The sequence below is a fragment of the Narcine bancroftii genome, chromosome 1, assembly GCF_036971445.1.
Source record: "Narcine bancroftii isolate sNarBan1 chromosome 1, sNarBan1.hap1, whole genome shotgun sequence".
Classification (NCBI taxonomy): Eukaryota; Metazoa; Chordata; class Chondrichthyes; order Torpediniformes; family Narcinidae; genus Narcine; species Narcine bancroftii.
Genome location: NC_091469.1, coordinates 167,003,923 through 167,027,174, shown reverse-complemented (window position 1 = coordinate 167,027,174; position 23,252 = coordinate 167,003,923). Strand labels below are relative to the sequence as shown.

General features: G+C 47.3%; 1 protein-coding gene across 1 annotated transcript in view; it reads left to right on the top strand.

The window, feature by feature from the left end:
* The window catches only part of LOC138736096 (zinc finger protein 850-like), a 50,602-nt gene extending 27,634 nt beyond the window's left edge, over nucleotides 1–22,968 (top strand). Inside the window, 2 exon segments of the mRNA XM_069885011.1 lie at nucleotides 20,830–21,699; nucleotides 22,279–22,968. Of these exon segments, the coding sequence (XP_069741112.1) occupies nucleotides 20,830–21,699; nucleotides 22,279–22,694 (1,286 nt within the window). The 3' untranslated portion in view covers nucleotides 22,695–22,968.
* Nucleotides 22,969–23,252: the final 284 nt, after the last annotated feature.

Sequence of the window (23,252 nt, the reverse complement as noted above, 5' to 3'; positions counted from 1 at the left end):
GCTGCTACCACCGCCATGGCCACCCATCGCTGACGACCGCCGGGGCCCGACCGCCGCGACCGACGACCTACCCACTGCCAACCGCGAGCAACTACAAACCCCACTACTTACCTTTCATCCACCGACGCCGCCACAACAGCACTTCCGGGAATTCCTCCAACCTGCTCCTCCAGCGTTGACTACGTCTATTACGTCATCCCGTTGTGTGACGTCATCCCGTTGTGTGATGTCATCCCATTGCGTGACGTCATCACGCGAAACTCCCCTGTCAACTGCTTCAATAACACTAAGCCAGCAATGCTCTCATCCCCTCACCAGAGCAATGGAACTAATTAAAGTGCATGGACACTACACCAATTGCTTATTTGACTCTGGGTCAACTGACAATTTTATCCGGCCAGATCTGGCCCTCCGTTGGGGACTTCATATTATCCCCACTACCCAGAGGATCTCATTAGCGACGAGGTCACACTCGACCGGGATAAAGGGGTATTGCATCGCCACGCTGGAAGTACAGGGCGTAACGGTCACCCACTTCAAATTATTCGTCCTTCCCCAATTGTACGCCCCAGTGTTGCTGGGATTAGACTTTCAGTGTCAGTTCCGAACGGTGTCCCTACACTTTGGGGGACCCCATGCCGCCCTCTCGGTCTGCCATCACCCCACCCCCGAAGCACCCGAGCAACCCGCCCCCGTGCCCCGGGGCCAATCCTGCGGCCTTTCCACACTCCGGATTGCCCCGCCAGCACTCTTCGCAAACCTCACCCCTGGCTGGAAGCTTGTGGCCACCAAAAGTCGGCAATATAGTTATGAAAACAGGCAATTCATTAGGAGTGAGGTGCGTAGATTGCTGGATGAGGGCATCATCGAACCCAGTTCAAGCCCCTGAAGAGCCCAGGTGGTGGTTGTCAAGAACGGGGAAAAACTATGGATGGTGGTTGACTATAGCCAGACCATTAACCGCTTCACGCTCCTGGATGCGTACCCCCTGCCACACATCACGGATGTGGTGAACCAGATCGCTCAATACCGAATATTCTCCACCACTGACCTACGTTCGGCCTAACACCAGCTCCCGATCCGCTGTGAGGATCGACGATTCACGGCCTTTGAAGCAAATGGGCAGCTATATCAATTTCTCAGGGGACCATTCGGGGTCACGAATGGTGTCGCGGTCTTCCAGCGGGAAATGGACCGGATGGTGGACCAGAACGGGCTAACCGCTACCTTCCCGTATCTGGACAATATCACCATCTGTGGCCACGACACGCAGGTCCACGACGCCAACGTAGACAAATTTCTTCAAACTGCCCGTCGGCTGAACCTGACTTACAATTTGTACAAGTGTGTCTTCCGGACCACACGACTCGCTATTCTAGGTTGCGTGGTGGAGAACGAGATAGTCATGCCAGATCCTGACCGCATGCGTCCCCTAATGGACTTACCCCCCCCCCATACCCAGAAAGCGCTCAAACGCTGCCTGGGCCTTTTCTCGTATTACGCCCAATGGGTTCCACACTACGCCAACAAGGCGCGTGCTCTTATCAAGACCACCTCCTTTCCCATCTCTATCAAAGCCAGAGCAGCTTTCGATCGGATCAAATCCGACATCGCTGCTGCGACGCTGCACACGATCAATGAGTCTGTCCTGTTTCAAGTCGAGAGCGATGCATCTGACTTCACCCTGGCAGCCACCTTGAACCAGGCCGGTTGGCCTGTAGCCTTCTTCTCCAGAACCCTCCAGGGTCCAGAGAGTAGACACTCCTAGATCGAGAAGGAGGGCCAGGCCATAGTTGAAGCGGTGCATCATTGGAGACATTACCTTGCTGGGAGGTGCTTTACACTGTTGACTGATCAACGCGCGGTCTCCTTCATGTTCAGCAACACCCAGCGTGGTAAGATAAAAAATGACAAAATCGCCAGATGGAGAATCGAACTCTCCACCTTTAACTATGACATCCTGTACTGGCCTGGTAAGCTCAACGACCCGCATGACGTGCTCTCCAGGGGGACGTGCGCCAGCATACAGATAGACAGACTACAGAAACTCCATGAGGCTCTCTGTCATCCAGGGGTCACTAAGTTTCCCCACTTTGTGAAGGTGCGCAACCTACCCTACACAGTCGAGGAGATCCGCTCCATGACCCGAGCCTGATCGGTGTGCGCTGAATGCAAGCCCCACTTCTTCGGTCCGGATAACTCCCACGTTATCAAAGCCACCCGCCCCTTCGAGCATCTTAGCGTAGACTTTAAGGGGCCCCTACCGTCGATCAACCGTAATAGTTACATCCTTACGGCCATCGACGAGTACTGCCGCTTCCCGTTCATTGTGCCCTGCCCAGACACCACTGCCACCTCAGTGATACAGGCCCTTCACAGTATTTTCGCCATCTTTGGGTACCCCAATTCCATCCACAGTGATAGGAAGTCCTCATTCATGAGCGCAGAGCTGCAACAGTACCTTCTGGAGTGTGGTATCGCTTCAAGCAGGACCACGAGCTATAACCCACGCGGTAACGGCCAGGTCGAGAGGGAGAATGCCACCATATGGAGAGCGGTTACACTGGCTCTCCGGTCTAAAGGTCTCCCCACCTCTCACTGGCAGGAGGTTCTCACTAGTGCCTTACACTCCATCCGCTCCCTCCTCTGTACCGCAACAAATGCCACCTCCCACGAAAGGATGTTCCTTTTCCCGAGGAAATCCGAATCAGGAACCACTGTACCGGCATGGCTCACTGTCCCTGGCCGCGTCCTTTTGTGACGCCATGTCCGGCACTCAAAGAACGACCCCTTGGTCGACTGAGTGACTCTACTCCACGTGAACCCACATTACGCCTACATTGAGTTCCCAGACGGGCGGGAGAACACTGTTTCGGTGCGGGACCTAGCTCAGAACGTGGTAAACCCAGCAAACCCCCCAACCCAACTTTCCCCAACTCTTTATTCCCCAGGCCCCATGCCGCAACAGAAGGACCAACTGCACCCCAACGACCCGGGCCACCCTTCCGACAACACGACTGTGGAATTGAGCGAAGGAGCGGTTGCACCCGATGAGCCCGCTGGCGACACCACTCCAGCGACCCCAATCCCGGCACCACGATGGTCACGCTGGATGGTCAGACCCCCTGACCGCTACAGTCCTTAACCTACCCCTTCCTTTCATTCTCTCCCTCGTTTTTTTGTTTTTTTTCCAGGGTCAGTTCTCCAAGAAGGGGTGAATGTGATAGTACAGATCTATCACCAATGTATATAGTGTATATAGTTACTGTATCTAGACTGTGCTTACAGCGATTGGCTGAGAGCTAAGCCACGCCTATTGTCTGGGCCTTAAAGGGTTGTGTCCCTAGCCAGGTTGGATCATTCCGGACTGGTCGGCCACCTATGAAGAGCTCCTGTCTTTTGCTAATAAAAGCCTTGGTTTGGATCAACAAGTCTTTGATTCTTCCACGAGCTCTACACTTATCTTCAAGGTCTCGCCTGACAGTCTTCGACCAACAAAAGACAACTACATCTCTGGACCTCATGGTGTAAATTAGATTATGTCTTCTGATTCACATGCATCTCTGCGCCCTAGGGTGGAAATTAGATTATGCATACATTATTCTCAGGATAATGATACTCAGCCATGCATAAGCAAAAGCATGGTCTAAATCCTCCATTACACATACTCATCGCAAACCACTCCCACAAAGAGCACCTGCACCATCTGCATTTACTCTGCTGCCACCTACAGGAGTTCGGGCTGTGAACCTTGCCAAGTGAAAATTTGTACAGTCCTCTATTCAGTTCTTGGGACATCAGATGAGCAGCCGGGGTGTCGTCCTATTGCCTAACAAGGTGGAAGCCATCCTCAAATTCCTGAGGCTTGATACCATCAAATGACTCTAGGAATTTGTGGGGATAGTCAATTTCCATCATTGCTTTCTACCCTCTGCAGTTCATATTATGAAACCCCTCTTTAACCTTTAAATGCCAAAGAATTTAAGTGGACAAAGAGATGTCAATTGCATTCCAGCAGACAAGATGCCTTTGCGAAGGCAACATTGCTGGCCCATCCCCATCTACTGCCATGTTGGATGCATCTATCCCCTTGATGATAGATGCATCCAGCACGGCAGTAGACGGGGTCTTGGAACAGTACACCAATGGACAATGGAAGCCACTACCGTTGTTAGTGGGCACTTCCCCTCCCGATACAAAATACAGCACATTCAATAGGGAGCTGCTGGCCCTGTACCTAGAGGTCAGACATTTCCACTATTTTTTGGAAGACAGGCACTTCATGGTTTTTAATGGCCACAAACCGCTAACATTCATCTTCGCGAAGGCATCAGATCCCGGGTCAGCCTGCCAGCAATGCCACCTATCATATATCCAACTTTTCAACCAGGATTAAACATATCTCTGATAAGAGTAATGTGGTAGCTGGTGCCCTGTCCTGCTCCTTTGTTCAAGCAGTACTTGCCCTCTCTCCGGGTGTAGATTACATGGCACTCGCCAAAACTCAGTGCCAGGATGACAAATTCCTGGCTTATAGAACTGCTGTCATGAGCCTACATCTCGAGGACGTAGACTTTGAGCCGCAAGGTACCACTCTGCTGTGCAATGTTTCCACAGGTCAGCCTTGACCTATCATCCCTGCTGCATGGAGACATTGCATTTTTGATGCCATTCATGGACTGTCCCACCCCTCCATTTGAGTGATGTTCCACCTGATAGCCAACAAGTTTGTATGACATTGACTCAAAAAGCAGGTCACGTACTGGGCAAAGATGTTCACAGACGGCCAATCTGCAAAAGTGCAAAGGTACGTGAATACGCCACTTCAGCCTTTCCAGCCACTGCAACACAGATCCGACCTCGTGCATGTTGGCATTGTTGGCCCACTTCCGGTGTCACAAGGGTCTAGGTATTTGTTAATGGACATGGATAAATTCATTACGTGGCCAGAGGCAGTTCCTATGATTGACTGATTCATGCACCAGAGCTTTTATTTCTGTCTGGGTATCTCACATCGGCCAACCCACACACATCACCTCCGACAGGCCCACAGTTTACCTTTGCACTCTGGGACGTTTTGTCGTGACTACTGGGAATACAGCTCCAACACACGACAGCCTACCACCCACAGTTGAATGGCTTGGTAGAGTGATTCCATAGCCACATGAAGAATGCACTGATGGCCCACCTCTAGGGACCTGATTGGGCAGATGAGCTTCTCTGGATCTTCCTGGGAATAAGAATGCACTCAAGGAGGATCTCAACTTCTCATTGGCTGAGTTGGTCTATGGAGCCTCGGTCATTGTACCTGAGGAGTTCGTGCCTGCAGCATGCAGACAAGAGGCACCACTGACTGGTCTTAGGCAGACTATGGAAGCAGCTTTGAAAATTGTCCCTAGTTCCCACGTCAAGGCATAGAACAATGAGAGCTTTCATCCCAAAGGAACTCCAGGACTGTGAGTTTATGTTTATGCATAGAAATGCCCACGGACCACCCTTACAGAAGCCATATGAGTGCCCCTTCAGAGTGCTACAAAACAATCGCACACTTGTGTACTGAACATTTACGATTGACCAAACGTCTGCCTACTCATCTAATGGACTGCAGGTGAGAGATACCGAGTGCCAAGGAACGGCACGTTGAGCTGTTGAGTCTCCTGCTTGAAGGCACGGGACACTCACAAGGCTACATTTAAACCTGCTGGTCCCTTGAATCGGCAGCAATCTCATAGTGACATCCCATCATGTCCTGTGGAGCCTGGGACATGCAGCATATAAAAGAAGCCTGTAAACCCTGAATTGACTAGTCTGGTGTGTGTTTGCATTTCTTTAGTAGCTCTACTGTAGTAGCCACTACAAACTGATGGTTATTTCTAAGGCACTAAATCTGACTGAAGTTAAACATTTGATAAGGAAAATACAAATACAGAGGATTATAATGAAATATAGAGGTGAGGGAAAATTTGTTGAGAAAGATTTAGATGATTTTCCAGAGGATAGATCTGTTGAGTTGCAATTGGAATTGGAGAAATTGAGGGTGGAAGAGGAAAGAGAGAAATGGATGGAGTTGGAGGCTGAGAAATAGAGGCAATAGGAGGAAGAGAAAAGTGAAAAACTGAGGAAATATGAGTTAGAGGAAGGTGAAAATGGAGGGAGGAGGATGAAAGACAAAATGACGGAAAAGATTGAAAGGGTCAGACGGTTTCAATTAGAGAGGATAAAAATTGAGATGGAGGGAGGTAAGACAATTGAGGCTGTAACTCCTGGAGAGAGGTTTTTGGGTAGTAGAGGGGTAAATCTAGTGCCTCCTTTTGATGAGGGAGATATAGATCCATATTTTCAGCATTTTGAAAACGTTGCTGAGAGTTCAAAATGGCCAAAAATGGCCTCTTATGTTTCAAACTGTATTGAAGGGAAAAGCACAAATTGCATCCTCTAGTTTGACTGCAGCACAAATGGCAAATTATGATACTCTTAAACGAGCAGTATTGAAAGCTTATCAGTTGGTTCTGAAGCATATAGACAATAATGTAAGAGTTTGATGAAAACATGGAATCAATCTTATATGGATTTTGCTCTGAAGAAATCTGTATGTTTTGACCATTGGTGCACCTCAAAAGGAATAAACAATGATTTAGACAGATTGAGAGAATTGATATTAATTGAGGAAATTAAAAGGTGTGTTCCAAAGGAGATTAAATTATACATGGATGATAGATGTAGGGGCAAACAGCTAGATTAGTGGACGAATTTGCCCTAATTCATACAGATACACCACAGAATAGTAGGCAGTTTCAGAGAGTTAATGTGGTACAGATTAATAAGCCTGTTCAGAAAGTTAACGTGGAGAAGGATAGTAAGCCTGAAATTAAGTCTGGAGAGAATGTTAACAGAAAAGATGAATGCAAGGTGGGAAAGGACAGAACTTCTGGATTTTGTATGTCATTTTTGTAAGAAACCTGGACATGTAATTGTGAATTGTCTAGTATTGAAAAACAAAAGAGAAAAGAAGGTTTTACCAGAAGCATGTATTCAAACAGTTGAATTTAGGCAGAGCAGATGTTCCAAACCTGATAAGGGTGTCATGGATCTCTTCAAACCTTTTATTTCAGAGGGTTTTGTTTCAGTAAAGGAGGGAGAATCACACGTTGCAGTTAAAATTATTAGAGATACTGGTGCTGCACAATCATTGTTTGTGGAGATTATTTTATCTGTGTATCAAAGGATTGACATCGGGGAAACAACTTTAATTAAAGGTGTTGGAGGTGAGGTGGAGTCGGTATATCTCTTACATAAAAACATGGAGGATAGGAGCAGGAGTAGGTCATTTGGCCCTTCGAGCCTGCTCCGCCATTCAATGAGATCATGGCTGATCTTAAAGTTCAGTACCCCGTCCCCCGCCTTCTCTCTGTAACCCCTAATTCCCTTATACTGAAGAAATAGATCTAATTCCCTCTTAAATATATTCAATGAACCTGCCTCTACTGTTCTCTGTGGCAATGAATTCCACAGATTCACCACCCTCTGGGTAAAGAAATTCCTCCTCATCTCGGTTCTAAATGGTTTGCCTATTATCCTCGAACCATGGCCCTGGGTTCTGGACTCTCCCACCATCGGAAACATCCCTTCCACATCCATTCTGTCCAGTCCTGCCAGAATTTTATAGGTCTCTATGAGATCCCCTCTCAATCTTCTAAACTCGAGCAAGTACAATCCCAAATTGTGCAATCTTTCCTCATAAGTCATTCCTGCCATTCCAGGTATCAGCCTGGTGAATCGCCTCTTCACTCCCTCCATTGCAAGAACATCCTTCCTTAGATAAGGTGACCAAAACTGCACACAATACTCCAGGTGGGGTCTCACCAAGGCCCTGTACAGCTGCAGTAAGGTATCCTTATTCCTATTCTCAAACCCTCTTGATATGAAGACCAGCATACCATTTGCCTTTTTAACCGCCTGCTGTACCTGCATGCTTGCCTTCAGTGACTGGTGCACAAGAACCCCTAGGACTCTCTGCACTTCCCCATCTCCCAATCTATGGCCATTCAAGTAGTAATATGCCCTCCGGTTTGTATTACCAAAGTGGATAACCTCACATTTATCCACATTGTAGTGCATTTGCCATGTATCTACCCAGTCCCCCAATTTATCCAAATCACACTGGAGCTTCCTGACCCCCTCTTCAGTGCATACAACCCCTCCGAGCTTAGTGTCGTCTGCAAATTTGGAGATATTACATCCAATCCACTCATCTAGATCATTAATGTAAATTGTGAACAGCTGGGGTCCCAGTATAGATCCCTGTGGCACCCCACTGGTCACCGCCTGCCACTCAGAAAATGAGCCATTTATCCCAACTCTCTGTCTTCTATCTGCCAGCCAGTTCTCAATCCACATCAATACCTTGCCCCCAATCCCATGAGCCTTGATTTTGCATGCCAGTCCTTTATGTGGAACCTTATCGAAGGCCTTTTGGAAATTCAAGTACACCACATCCACTGGCTCTCCCACATCTATTTTACCTGTCACCATCTCAAAGAATTCCAATAGATTTGTCAAGCACGATTTACCTTTCGTAAATCCACGTTGACTCTGTCCGATCCCTTCTTTGCTAGTCATATGCTCTGCTATTACATCCTTAATAATGGATTCCATCATTTTGCCCACTACTGATACAAGGCTCACCAGCCTATAATTCCCCGCTTTTTCTATACCCCCCTTCTTAAATAGTGGGTAACATTAGCTACTCTCCAATCCATGGGTACTGATCCTGAGTCTATCGAGTTCTGGAAAATAATTTTTAAAGCATCTGCTATCTGAATATCCACTTCTTTAAGTACTCTAGGATGTAGATTATCAGGCCCTTGGGATTTATCGGCCTTCAATTTCCCCAAGACCATGCCCTTAGAGATACTGATTTCTTTCAGCTCCTCCCTTGCATTTGTCTTTAAGTTTCTCAACATCCTAGGGAGGTTATTTGTATCCTCTCTTGTGAAAACAGAACTAAAGAAAGAATTTAATTGGTCTGCCATTTCCTTATTCCCCATTATATATTCCCCTGATTTTGACTGCAAGGGACCCACTCTGGATTTCACCAATCTTTTCCTCTTGACATATCTATAAAAGCTTTTGCAATTGGTTTTTATGTTTGCCGCAAGCTTACTTTCATAATTTATTTTTTCCCTCTTGATTAATCCCTTTGTCCTCCTTTGCTGCATCTTGAACTGTTCCCAGTCTTTGGATTTGGTACTTTTTTTGGCCAATTGATATGCTCTCCCTTTGGACCTAATGCTGTCCCCAATTTCCCTGGTTATCCAAGGTTGAGTCACCTTTTTTGGTTTATTTTTATGCCAAACCGATATAAACGATTTCTACAATTCTACCATTAGATCTTTGAATGCTTTCCATTGTCTATCTATCATCAACACCCCCATAAACACCACCCAATCAATCTTACTCAACTCCCTACTCATACCATTGTAATTCCCTTTATTTAAATTCAGGACCTTAGTCTCGGTTTTAATTTCTTCACTCTCCATGTTGAGTGAGAATTCGATCATATTGTGATCGCTCCTACCCAAAGGGCCTCGTACAACAAGATTGCTGATTAGCCCCTTTTCATTGCATAACACCCAGTCTAAAATGGACTGCTCCCGAGTTGGTTCCTCGACATATTGGTCTTGATAACTGTCCCATAAACATTCAAGGAATTCCTCCTCCTCAGTACTTTTACTAATTTGGCTAGTCCAATCTATATGTAAATTAAAGTCTCCCTTGATGACAGCTGTTCCCTTATTGCATGCTTCTCTAATTTCTCTTTTTATGCCTTCCCTCACCTCTACATTACTATTTGGAGGCCTATATACCACCCCCACTAACGTTTTCTGCCCCTTGCTATTCCTCAGTTCTACCCATATAGATTCCGCATCTTCCAAGTTAATATCCTTCCTGTCAATCGTGTCGGTCCCTTCTCTCACCATCAATACTACCCCACCCCCTTTTCTTTCTTGCCGATCCCTCCTAAATATCGTATACCCCGGGATGTTAAGTTCCCAGACTTGCCCACCCTGCAGCCATGTTCCTGTTATCCCAATCAAATCGTATTTGTTTGTCTCAATTTCCACAGCCAATTCATCTACCTTGTTCCGAATGCTTCTTGCATTAAGATCTAAAGCCTTCAGATTTGCTTTTTTCACCCTCCTTGCTCTTTCTGATTTTTTATTTTCGCTGCCTAACCTAACTTTTCCTGTTTTATCTTTCCTGTCCTTTGCCGTCATATAGGTTCCCAATCCCATTCCAAATTAGTTTAAACTGCATCCGACGGCTGTACCAAACCTAGCTGCCAATATATTGACCCCTTTTGGGTTTAGGTGTAACCCATCCTTCTTGTAAAGGTCATGCCTTCCCCAAAAGAGATTCCAATGGTCCAAGAAGCCAAAACCCTGTCTTTTACACCAGCCCCTCAGCCACGCATTCATTTGTCTTAACCTTCCATTTTTGTCCTCAGTTGCACTTGGTACAGGTAGCAATCCAGAGATCACCACCCTGGCAGACCTGTTTATTAGCTTCTGTCCTAGCTCGCTGTAATCCTTTTTCAGTACCTCCTCCCTCTTTTTATCTGTGTCATTGGTACCCACATGTACCAAGACATCAGGCTGCTCGCCGTCTCCTTTCAGAATACTCTGGACCCGATTTGAGTTACCCTTGCACCAGGGAGGCAGCACACCATGCGAGTATACATAACTGGCTCACGGAATCTCTTGTCTGTACCTCTGACAATGGAGTCCCCAATGACCACTGCATTCCTTCTTACCTTTTGTACCACCGTATCAGGCTCAGTGCCAGCGACCTGGTCACTGTGGCTATCTTCTGTCTGGTCATCTCCCTCAACAGCATCCAACACAATATACCTGTTGCTGAGAGGGGTAGTCACAGGTGTGCTCTCCATTTTCCAGACATTTTCCTTCCCTCCCAAGTTACCCACTTACCTGACACATCTGGTCTTGGGGTAACTATCTCCCTGAAAGTTGAATCTATTAACTCCTCACTCTCCCTTACCAGCCGCAGGTCCTCAAGCTGCTGCTCCATATCCCCAACTCAGTCCTTAAGAAACTGCATCTCGGTGCACCTGACACAGATGTGGCTATTTGGGAGGGTGGAACTCACCCATGGTTCCCACATCTGACACCCAGTACAAAGTACTAACCCCATAGGCATGATCGAGTTAAAATAATGCCGCTTACTTTTCTCCTTGCCTGCTTCCGCCTAAGCCTGTTGAGGTAAAGCCTGGAAGTCCCACTCCTTAGCCGCACACTGGGCCGCTCACCTCATCTCCGCTCGCCAGGCCATTCACTGGGCTGCTCACCTCACCTCCGCTCGCCTTCAAGTAGCCTTCACAATATTGTATTAAATTCAGAGTTAGTTAAAGGGCCTGTTGTAGTGGGAGTAATTTCAAAGTTACCCATGCAGGGGGTCTCTTTTTTTATTAGGGAATGATTGACAGAGAATAAATTTGGGTCAGTTTTGGGATTAACAAGTAGGCCTGGGGAAGGATGAGATGGAGGAGAATTGTGAGTTATATCGTGCGTGTGCAGTAACAAGGTCGGTGTCTTAACAAATTATTGAGAATTGAAGGAGATCCAGTTGACAGAGATTTGCCCGGTACTTCTGAAATGGTTTTGAAAGAGCAGTGTAATTGTGAAAGGATTTCTCTTTGTGAAGGAAAGACTTAATTTGACAACAGATACAAATCTTGTTCACTTAACAGACAAAGCAGTAACTGAACAGGAGATTAAAGAAATGGGCTATTGTTATTACTTGAAGGGTAAATTGTTAATGAGAAAATGGAGACATCTTGATATTCCTTCTAATGAAGGGGGGGGGGGGTGATTCAACAGGTGGTTGTTCCTAGAAATTATCAGAATTAAATTTTAAATTTAGCCCACAGTACATCTTTGGGTGGTCATCTTGGTGTAGAGAAAACCATGAATAAGATTTTGAAACAATTTTTCTGGCCTGGTTTGAGGAAGCATGTTGTAAATTGATGCCGGACATGTCACATTTGTCAGGTTGTGGGGAAACCTAACCAGGGTCCTTCAGTGACTCCATTAGAACCTATTCCTGTTGTTGGGGAACTTTTCAATAGGGTTATTGTGGATTGTGAAGGTCCCTTGCCGAAAACTAAGGCTGGTAACCAGTATTTATTAACAATTATGTGTACAGTGTCGAGATTTCCAGAAGCTATACCATTAAGGAATATTAAAGCCAAAGGCTCTGGAAAGATTTTTCAGTTTTTGGATTACCCAAAGAAATCCAGAGTGATCAAGGATCTAACTTTATGTCTGGGTTGTTTCAGCAGTTGATTTATGAGTTGCCAATAAAACAGATCACTTCATCTGCGTACCATCCTGAAACTCAGGGAGCTTTGGAAAGATTTCATTCTACTCTTAAAAATATGATGAGGATATATTGTCTGGAGAATGGAAGAGATTGGGATGAAGGTATTCATTTATTGTTATTTGCAGCAAGGGAGGGTGTGCAGGAGTCATTGGGTTTCAGCCCTTTTGAAATTGTGTTTGGACATCAGGTTAGAGGACTTTTATTGTTGATGTGCAGTTGAACTTGCTGGATTTTGTTTCTAAATTTAGATAGGTTACAAAAAGTGTGGACTTTGGCTCAATGGAATTTAGAAATGGCTCAGGGTAAAATGAAGCATTTATTTGACAGGAAAGCTCAGGTGAGGAATTTTAAGACAGGAAATAAAGTTTTCATTTTGTTTCCAACACGACAATCCTTTGAGATCTAGATTTTCTGGACCGTACATAGTCAAATCAAACCTGAATGATGTTAACTATGCTGTTAACAGTCCAGATAGAAGGAAATGTTTAAATCTTATTATGAGGATACGGATAGTGGAGAACAATCTATATCAGAGATGTTGGCTGCTGACAGAGTTGAGAAAGTTATGGATCAAAAGATTATGGGAACAGAATCTTGTGAGAGTAACCTTAAAGAAACCATGGTTCCTGTACACCTGTCCAACTCAGCAACTTTGGAAAATTTGGAGGAAAAGTTAGGCCATCTTAAGCCACAAGAACAGATGCAGTTGAAATAATTAATTATGAAATACACAAATTTGTTCCCTGATGTGCCAAAAAGCACATCAGTGATTTACCATGATGTAGATGTTGGAGAAGCAAATCTCATAAAACAGCACCCATATAGAATAAACATTCAAGAGCAAAATCATGGATCAGGAGGTGGAATATATGTTGAGGAATGACATTATTAGACCTTCAAACTCAGATTGGAGTTCTCCTTGTATTCTGGTACCAAATCCAGATGGAACTGTTTGGTTCTGTGGATTACAGGAAGGTTAATTCAGTAACTAAAATAGATGCTTCTCCTATTCCGAGAATAGATGACTATTGATAAAATTGGCAAATTAAATTTCTTACTAAAGTGTATTTGATGAAGGATTACTGGTGTGTGCCTCTAACTGAAAGAGGAAAGAATATTTCAGCTTTTGTAACTTCATCCAGTTAATACGAGTATAATGTGTTGCCTTTTGGCATGAAAAATACCCCTGCCACATTCCAAAGGATGATTAATTTGGTAATCCAAGGGTTAACACATACAGATGCTTATATTGATAACTTGGTCACAAAAAGTGACACATGGGAAAAACACCTAAGGCAATTGGACAAATTGTTTGCAAGATTATCCAAAGCAAACTTAACTGTTAATTTACCAAAAAGTCAATTTGCAAATGCCACGGTAACATGCTTGGGTAATGTAGTTGGTTATGGCAAAGTTGCATCTAGTCAAACTCAGGTGAATGCAATTTCTGAGTTTCCTATTCCCAATGGCAAGAAAGCAGTGAGGTTTTTAGGAATGGCAAAATATTACACGAAATTTCAGAAATTTTACTGAAGTTGCTCTTCCTTTAACCAATCTTTCAAAGGGGAGAAATTTGTGTGGACAAAATTTGTCAGAGATCTTTAGAAAATTTAAAGGAGATCCTATCCCATTACTGTTTTAAAATCTGATTTTGACAGACCATTTTCTTTAGCAGTGGATGCAAATGAGGGGGCAGCAGGTGCACTTTTATTACAAAACCAATGAAAATGACCATCCAGTTGCCTACATTTAAAAGAAAATCAATGTTCATCAAAGGAACTATTCCACTATTGAAAAAGAAATGTTGTCTATCGTGTTTGCTCTGCAGAATTTTGATGTATATCTCGGTACCTTTCAGGAACCAACTGTAATATTTACTGACCACAATCTTCTGATGTTTTTGAATAAAATGAAGAACAAAAACAGAAGAGTGCTGAGCGGGATGACATTGTCACTCCGAAATACTGTGTACTAAGGGAACCATTTTAGTTCTGAATTAAACAATGAATGAAACTTCACGTCTCCGTGTGCAGTGCTTTCTGAAACGTCAAATACATAACAGATTGGTGATGAGGATCAAACCGTACCTCCTCGATGCTCCAGACTTTGGAGTGAAGATTTAGAAAAGAAACACAGGTTTATTTCCACAGTAAACCTCAAACTCAGTCACAGAGAACAAAGAAAAGACTCAAAGTGGTGGAGACAGTATGGGAAATGCATGGACTCAGAAGAAATCTGGTACAACTATGTGGATTGATTTGAATATCATTGTTTAGACAATAAAATTGTGGATACTGTGCCTATTAATCAAAAAAGATTGTTGTTTCTGAGCCAAATAGGCAGTAAAATATTTCAGCTGATAAAATATTTCAGCTGATAAAATCTCTAATACCTCCTGAAGCACCAGGATCTAATACTTATGCAGAGTTGCTGCCGAACTCTGATTCCTTCTATGCCGACTCCTCACTTGAACCATGATTTGAAACATAAACCAGTAACACCAAACAACCATGCAGACGCTCTATCTCACTTACCTCTACCAGGAACTGAACAGAGCAATGAGAATTAAATGGACAGCGGAGGCTACAGCTTTCAATCAAGAACAACCACTACTTATCTATTACAGCGAAAACGATCAGTAAAGACATACAAAAGAAAACTACATTATCCAGGGTCCTCTGTTTCACATTAAATGGGTGGCCTGAGGCCAGAACTAAAACCTTAAGATACAAGATGCCATGAATAACAGTTGAAGAAGGTTGTTTATTACGGGGAACCAGGACAATCATCCCTACAAATTAGCAGGCAGCCATATTATCAGAGCTCCCCAACAACCACCCTGGGATGGTTCAAATGAAGGTGTTGGCATGTATACATGTCAGGTGCCCCCACCCCCCACCCCGCCAGAGACATTGATATTGAACAGGCGGTAAGAATATGTGGCATTTGTCAGGATAACATAATAACATAACATAACAATTACAGCACGGAAACAGGCCATTAGGCCCTTCTAGTCCGCACCTAACCAAACACCCCTTTCCAGTACCACCTCCCTGCACAATGCCCATAACCCTCCATCTTCTTCTCATCCATATACCTGTCCAAACTTTTCTTAAATAATACAATTGACTCCGTCGCCACTATTTCTCCCGGAAGATCATTCCACACGGCTACCACTCTCTGAGTAAAGAAGTTCCCCCTCATGTTACCTCTAAACCTCTGCCCCTTAATTCTTAACTCATGTCCTCTTGTTTTAATCTTTCCTCTTCTTAACGGAAATAGTCTGTCCACAACCACTCTGTCTATCCCTTTCATAATCTTAAATACTTCTATCAAATCCCCTCTCAACCTTCTACACTCCAAAGAATAAAGACCTAATCTGTCCAATCTCTCCCTATACTCTAGATGCTTAAACCCAGGTAACATTATGGTAAACCTTCTCTGCACTCTCTCCACTCTGTTTATATCCTTCCTATAATTAGGCGACCAGAACTGCACACAGAACTCCAAATTAGGCCGCACCAACGTCTTATACAATCTCAACATCACCTCCCAACTCCTATATTCCATGCAATGATTGATAAAGGCCAGCATACTAAAAGCCTTCTTCACCACCCTATTCACGTGAGTTTCTACCTTCAGGGAACGATGTACCGTTACTCTTAAATCTTCTGCTCTTCTGTATTCCTCAATGCTCTCCCATTTACCACATATGTTCTATTCTGATTCTTCTTACCAAAATGAAGCACCTCACACTTATCAGCATTAAATTCCATCTGCCATTTTTCAGCCCACTCTTCTAAGCAGCCCAAATCCCTCTGCAATCCTTGAAAACCTTCTTCATTATCCACTATTCCACCTATCTTAGTATCGTCTGCATATTTACTAATCCAATTCACCACCTCATCATCTAGATCATTAATGTATATAACGAACAACAATGGGCCCAATACAGATCCTTGAGGCACACCACTGGTCACCGGCCTCCAACCTGACAGACAATTATCCACTACCACTCTCTGGCCTCTCCCTTTCAGCCAATGTTCAATCCATTTGACTATCTCAAAATTTATACCTAAAGACTGCACCTTCTTAACTAACCTTCCATGTGATACCTTATCGAAGGCCTTACTGAAGTCCATATAGACAACATCCACTGCGCTACCCTCATCCACATTCCTAGTCACCTCTTCAAAAAATTCAATCAGATTGGTCAAACATGACCTTCCTCCCACAAATCCATGTTGAGTGCTCCTGATCAGACCCTGTCTATCCAGATGTTTATAAGTACTATCTCTAAGAATTTTCTCCATTAATTTACCTACCACAGACGTCAAACCTACAGGCCGATAGTTGCCAGGCTTCCTCCTTGAACCCTTTTTAAATAACGGAACCACATGCGCAATGCGCCAATCCTCCGGCACTATCCCCATATCTAATGACATTTGGAAAATTACCGCCAGAGCCTCTGCTATTTCCTCCTTCACTTCTCTCAATGTCCTGGGGAAGATCCCGTCTAGTCCCGGAGACTTATCCACCTTTATATTCTTCAAAAGCCTTAAAACTACACCTTTTGTAATCTCTATATTCCCCATATTTACCCAATTTGCTTTTTTTATCTCACATCTCCCAATATCCTTCTCCTTAGTGAATACCGAAGAAAAGAAACTGTTCAATATCTCCCCCATTTCTCTAGGCTCCACACACAGTTTTCCGCTCTGATTTTCTAAGGGACCAATTTTGTCTCTAGCTTTCCTCTTACCATTAACATATTTGTAGAACTCTTTTGGATTAGTTTTCACCCTGCTTGCCATAGTTTTCTCGTACCTTCTTTTAGCTTTCCTAATTCCTCTCTTAAGATTCCTCTTACATTCAATGTATCTTTCAAACATCTCCTTAACTCCACGCTTCTTATATCTCATGTACGCCTCTCTTTTTCTTCGAACCAAGTTTCCAATATTCCTTGAAAACCACGGCTCTCTGCAACCTTTTGCCCCTCCTTTTAACCTAACAGGAACATAAAGCTTTTGCACTCTCAAAATCTGATCTTTAAAAGACTTCCATCTCTCTACCCAAAGCCCCTCAAGCTGAAGCAAACCCCTGGTCCATTTATGGGGGAAAACTTCCTCATTGGTGTCAATGCACATTCCAAATGGGCAGTGGTAACACCTATGAGAAAAACAACAACAGACCAGACAATTGAAAAACTGTGAAATATATTTGCATTACATGGAGTACCGACTGAACTGGTTCCCGATAACGGTCCACAGTTCGTATCGGAGGCTAAACAGTATTCGACATGTCTTGTCAGCACCCTACTACCCAAACACAAATGGAGAAGTAAAACGTTTTGTACAGACCTTCAAAAAGGCCATGAAAATGAAGAAATCCCTAAACACATCATGGAGTCACAAAATTGCAATTTCCTGTTGGGCTCACTCTACGACCAAATGAACACCAGCTGAATTGATGTTTGGATGCAACTTGAGAACAAGACTTTCCACAGTACATGCGAACATCGGCCTTCGAATAGAACAATCTACATCTTCTGGTAAATCTACCAGATGTGTAGAAGTGGGAGAACCAGTACTGGAACGAGACTATTGGGATACTAGAGGGCCGTAAGTGAGAGGAGTTCACCTTATTATTCCACGTTGCTGGGAACTAAAATATGGAAATACACATCGACCAATTGAGAGCAGTGGACATCCTATGTCTACACCCACGGCTCACGATCCTGATGAGCTTTCAAATGAAATTCCCTGGCCCCATGCTACTGTCAATGTTCCTGAAGTATCTTCGAGGAACCAGTGTCCATCTCAACTGAGCTGCTCTCAACCAAGCAGTACCATGACTCAACAGAACAGCCCTACACTGTGCCCTACTCAACAATCCTAATGGGGTTCGCCAACGACACACTTCACCACCAACTGAGTTAGTACCCCCAAATGCAGAGTTCGGAGAGGTTACAAAGTACCCCGACGCATTCTACCTCCCTGAGTCGATCAAAGAGAGAACATCCTGCTGAAGGCGGAAGGACTATGTTCAGTGACTTCACATTTCATACTTATAGTAGAGTCATAACCCTCACCATTAGTCTGGGCACCACATAATTATTGTAGTTTAGTACAAGTGCTGCCCGTGTGTTATTTTCACGAAGCATTTATTGTGTTGGGGGGAGAGTGTTCTGTATATACACCTGCAGGCACAGCATGATGACATCATCACTCGTTGTCACTGGGGAACCATCTTAGTTCTGTATAAGACAACGAATGAAGCGTAACGTCTCCGTGTGCAGTGCTTTCTGAAACATCAAATACTTAACAGGTTCAACCTCCCAAAGTGCAACAACTGTGTTAAAATTCCATCTGCCATTCTGCAGCTCATTTTTCCAGCTGGTCCAGATCCCACTGCAGCTTTGGAAACCTTCCTCACCGTCCACTGCACTTTCAATCTTTGCATCATCTGCAAACTTGTTGATCCCATTTCCCACATGATCATCCGGATCATTGAAAGGGATTGAGAACATCTACAGGGAACGATGCTGTCAGAGAGCAGCAATGATCATCAAGGATCCACACCACCCAGTCCACACTCTGCCTGGCCCCCAGGAAAAGAATCTGGGGTGGACCTGCTGTCATGTAGGTGGGAGTGAGCATCATCCCTGCCGTGGATCCTCCATCCGCCGTCCGCGCCCATACACTTGCCCTGCCCCTCCCCTACTCCCCCCAACCCCTCCACCACCCCTTCCCCTGGTCTCTTCCTCCACCTACTCCCCTTTCTCCATAGCCCTACCCTACGTCCACTACCCCACTTCGCACCTCCTTCCTACCCACCCCGTCCACCTCCCCACCCCGTCCACCTCCCCACCTGCTCTCCTCCATCCCCCCAACCAGTTCTCCTCACCACCCCCTCCCCTCCATCCCTCGCCGACTGCTGCCCTCGCCCATCCGTGCAGCCGGACGCACTCGCTGCCCAGGCCGTTGTCAGGGGCCCTTCTCCCTGATCCTTCCCCGTGTGACAGGAGGCGCGGCCCCAGGCCTCCTCCTCCTCCCCTCACCCTCACCCCCCCTCACCCCCACCCCCTCCCCCTCCTCCTCCCCCCCACCCCCTCCCCCTCCTCCTCCCCCCCACCCCCTCCCCCTCCTCCTCCCCCCCACCCCCTCCCCCTCCCCTCCCTCACCCCCAGCACCCCTCCCCTCAACCGCCCTCTCCTCAACCCCCCTCCCCTCAACCCCCCTCCCCTCAAACCCCTCCCCTCAACCCCCCCTCCCCTCAACCCCCCGTCCCCTCAACCCACTCCCCTCCCCTCACCCCCACCTGCCTCCCCTCACCCTCACCTCCCGGCCCGACTATGGGAAGATGAGACCCCGACCGGACCTTGGTCCCACCGGCCTGGCCCTCGCCCTCGCCCTCGCCCTCTCCCTCTCCCTCTCCCTCTTCCACCCCCGCCCGGGGAAAGTCTCACCTCAACCCCAGGCCCAGGCCAGGCCGCGGCCTCCTCCGTGGAGCGGCCCGTTGCCGAGGGAACGGCGCTCAGGGCCGCAGGCGGCGCGGTGACGTCAGCGCGCCGCCGCCTGGGCGGGGGACGCCGTCACGTGACGGGGCGGCCGCAGCCCGCGAGGAGGAGCCGAGTGATGGACGAAAGGGCGAGAGCAGGTTGAGGAAGGGGGTTCCGCATCATCCTGGGCAAACGCTGGGTCGGGGGCAGCCGGACCGGAGGCGGTTCAGCACCGGGCGCTGGGAGCAGAGCGCAGCACCGGCTCCTGGAACCCAGAGCTCCCGTGGGCCCGGGCCTAGGCCCAGCCTCGGGCTGGATTTAACCTGCGGCCCAGCTCGACGGGAGCCTCCATCGGGCTGAGCCCGCGCGGGGCGGCCCGGGCAGGACTGCATTCATCTATCCCTTGGTCACATCCTCTCATCCGCCCGTCCAGGTGGAGAACTGCATTCATCTATCCCCGGTCACATCCTCTCATCCGCCCTGGTGGAGAACTGCATTCCCCTGGTCACATGCTCTCATCCGCTCTGGTGGAGAACTGCATTCATTATCCCCTGGTCACATCCTCATGTGGTTCGGGGCAGGACTGCATTGATCTATCTGCTGGTCACATCCTCTCATCCGCCCTGGTGGAGAACTTCATTCATCTATCCCCTGGTCACATCCTCTCATCCGCCCTGGTGGAGAACTGCATTCATCTATCCCCTGGTCACATCCTCTCATCCGCCCTGGTGGGGAACTGCATTCATTTATACACTATTCACATCCTCTCATCCGCCCTGGGGCAGGACTGCATTGATTTATCCCCTGGTCACATCCTCGTGTGGCTCGGGGCAGGACTGCATTGATTTATCCCTGGTCACATCCTCTCGTGCACTCTGGGGCAAGACTGCATTGATTTATCCCCAGTTCACGCCCTCTTGTCCCCACAGAAATGAACCTGCTTCAATGCTCCGACTGCGGGAAGAACTTTAAAAGGTCGAGTGAGTTAAAGAGACACCAGCGGGTCCACACTGGGGAGAGGCCCTTCACCTGCCCCAAGTGCGGCAAGAGCTTCACCCAGACCACCAGCCTGCAGACTCACCAGTGGGTCCACACCGGGGAGAGGCCCTTCACTTGCCCCAAGTGTGGAAAAGGCTTCAAGCACACCTCCAGCTTGTTGACCCACCAGCGGCTCCACACTGGGGAGAGGCCCTTCACCTGCCCTGAGTGCGGCAAGAGCTTCGCCTGCACCTCGAACCTGTTGACCCACAAGAGGGTCCACACCGGGGAGAGGCCATTCACTTGCCCTGAGTGCGGCAAGGGCTTCAGCCAGACTTCCAGCCTGCTGACCCACCAGCGGGTCCACACCAGGGAGAGGCCATTTACGTGCTCTGAGTGCGGCAAGGGCTTCAAGCACACCTCCAGCCTGCTGACCCACCAGCGGGTCCACACCGGGGAGAGGCCCTTCAACTGTCCTGAGTGCGGCAAGGGCTTCACCCAGACCACCAGCCTGCAGACTCACCAGCGGGTCCACACTGGGGAGAGGCCCTTCGCTTGCCCCAAGTGTGGCAAGGGCTTCAAGCACACCTCCAGCCTGCTGACCCACCAGCGGGTCCACACCGGGGAGAGGCCTTTCACCTGCCCCGAGTGTGGCAAGGGCTTCACCCACTCCTCCAGCTTGCTGACCCACCAGCGGGTCCACACTGGGGAGAGGCCGTTCACTTGCCCTGAATGCGGGAAGGGATTCACTCAGACATCCCACCTGCTGACCCACCAGCGGGTCCACACTGGGGAGAAGCCCTTCACCTGCCAAGAGTGCGGTAAGGGCTTCACCCAGTCATCCCATCTGATGATCCACCAGCAGACCCATACCGGGGAGAGGCCCTTCACCTGCCCTGAATGTAACAAAGGATTCAAGCACACCTCTAGCCTGCTGAGACACCAGCGGGTCCACAATGGTGAGAGGTCCTTCACCTGGATAGGTGTGGCAAGGGCTTCATCTACTCCTCCAGCCTGCAGAACCACCAGTGGGTCCGCACTGGGGAGAGGCCCTTCATCTGCCCCAAGTGTGGCAAGAGCTTCACCACATCATCCAACCTGCTGACCCACCAGCGGTTGCACACTGGGGAGAGGCCATTCACCTGCCCCAAGTGTGGCAAGGGCTTCACCAAGTCATCCCACCTGACGATCCACAGCGGGCCCACACCGGGGAAAGGCCCTTCACTTGCCCAAAGTGTGGCAACGGTTTCACCAAATCGTCCCTCCTGCTGACCCACTAGCGGGTCCACACCGGGGAGAGGCCCTTCATCTGTCCCGAATGCGACAAGGGCTTCAAGCACACCTCGCCTGCTGAGACACCAGCGTGTCCACACCAGTGAAAGGCCCTTCATCTGCCACAGGCAGAGGCTTCACCTACTCCTCCAGCCTGCAGAACCACCAGCGGCTCCACACTGGGGAGAGGCCATTCACCTGCCCCGAGTGCGGCATAGGCTTCACCAAGTCGTCCCACCTGCTGCTACACCAGCGGGCCCACATCGGGGAAAGGCCCTTCATCTGCCCCAAGTGTGGCAAGGGCTTCACCTACTCCAGCCTGCAGAACCACCAGTGGGTCCACACCGGGGAGAGGCGTTTCATCTGCCTCAAGTGTGGCAAGGGCTTCACCACGTCATCCTACCTGCTGACCCACCAGCAGGTGCACACTGGGGAGAGGCCCTTCACTTGCCCCGAATGTGGTAAGGGATTTATCCAGTCCTCCCACCTGATGACCCACCAGCAGGGCCACACTGGGAAGAGGCCTTTCGTCTCTTCTGAGTAAGGGAAAGTTGGGGACGAGGGGTGGTTCCATGGTCCTTTGTTAAAGTATGTGGGTAATTTAACATTTTGTGACATTGTAAAAGATTCTGTGATTTTTGTTGTAAAAGTTGGCCAAATGTTACGTCATAGACCAGCAGCAATAACAGCAAGAACGTAATGATGAACATGAAAAAACAGTTTGAAGAAGTGGAAGAAAGACTAAAAGGTGTGGAAGTAGATATGGCTGTTTTGAAAGGAAAATAATATGAATAAAAATGTTATTAAGACATCAGAAATACTGGCTCAGAAAATTGATTCTTTAGAAAATTTTAATAGATGCAACAATATAAAAAATAGTAGGTCTGAAATGGCGATGAGGGCAACACATTTTCTGCATTCGTGAACCTGATGGCCCGAGTGGATTTTGGACCCAACATGGACTATGCAGCGGTTTCGCTCAAACTGCCTGTCTTTTGGACCACTCAACCTGAAGTTTGGTTTGGGCAGCCTGAGGCACAGTTCCGCATTCACAAGATAGAAGTGGATGCCCCTAAGTACTATCATGTGGTAAGCGCCCTCG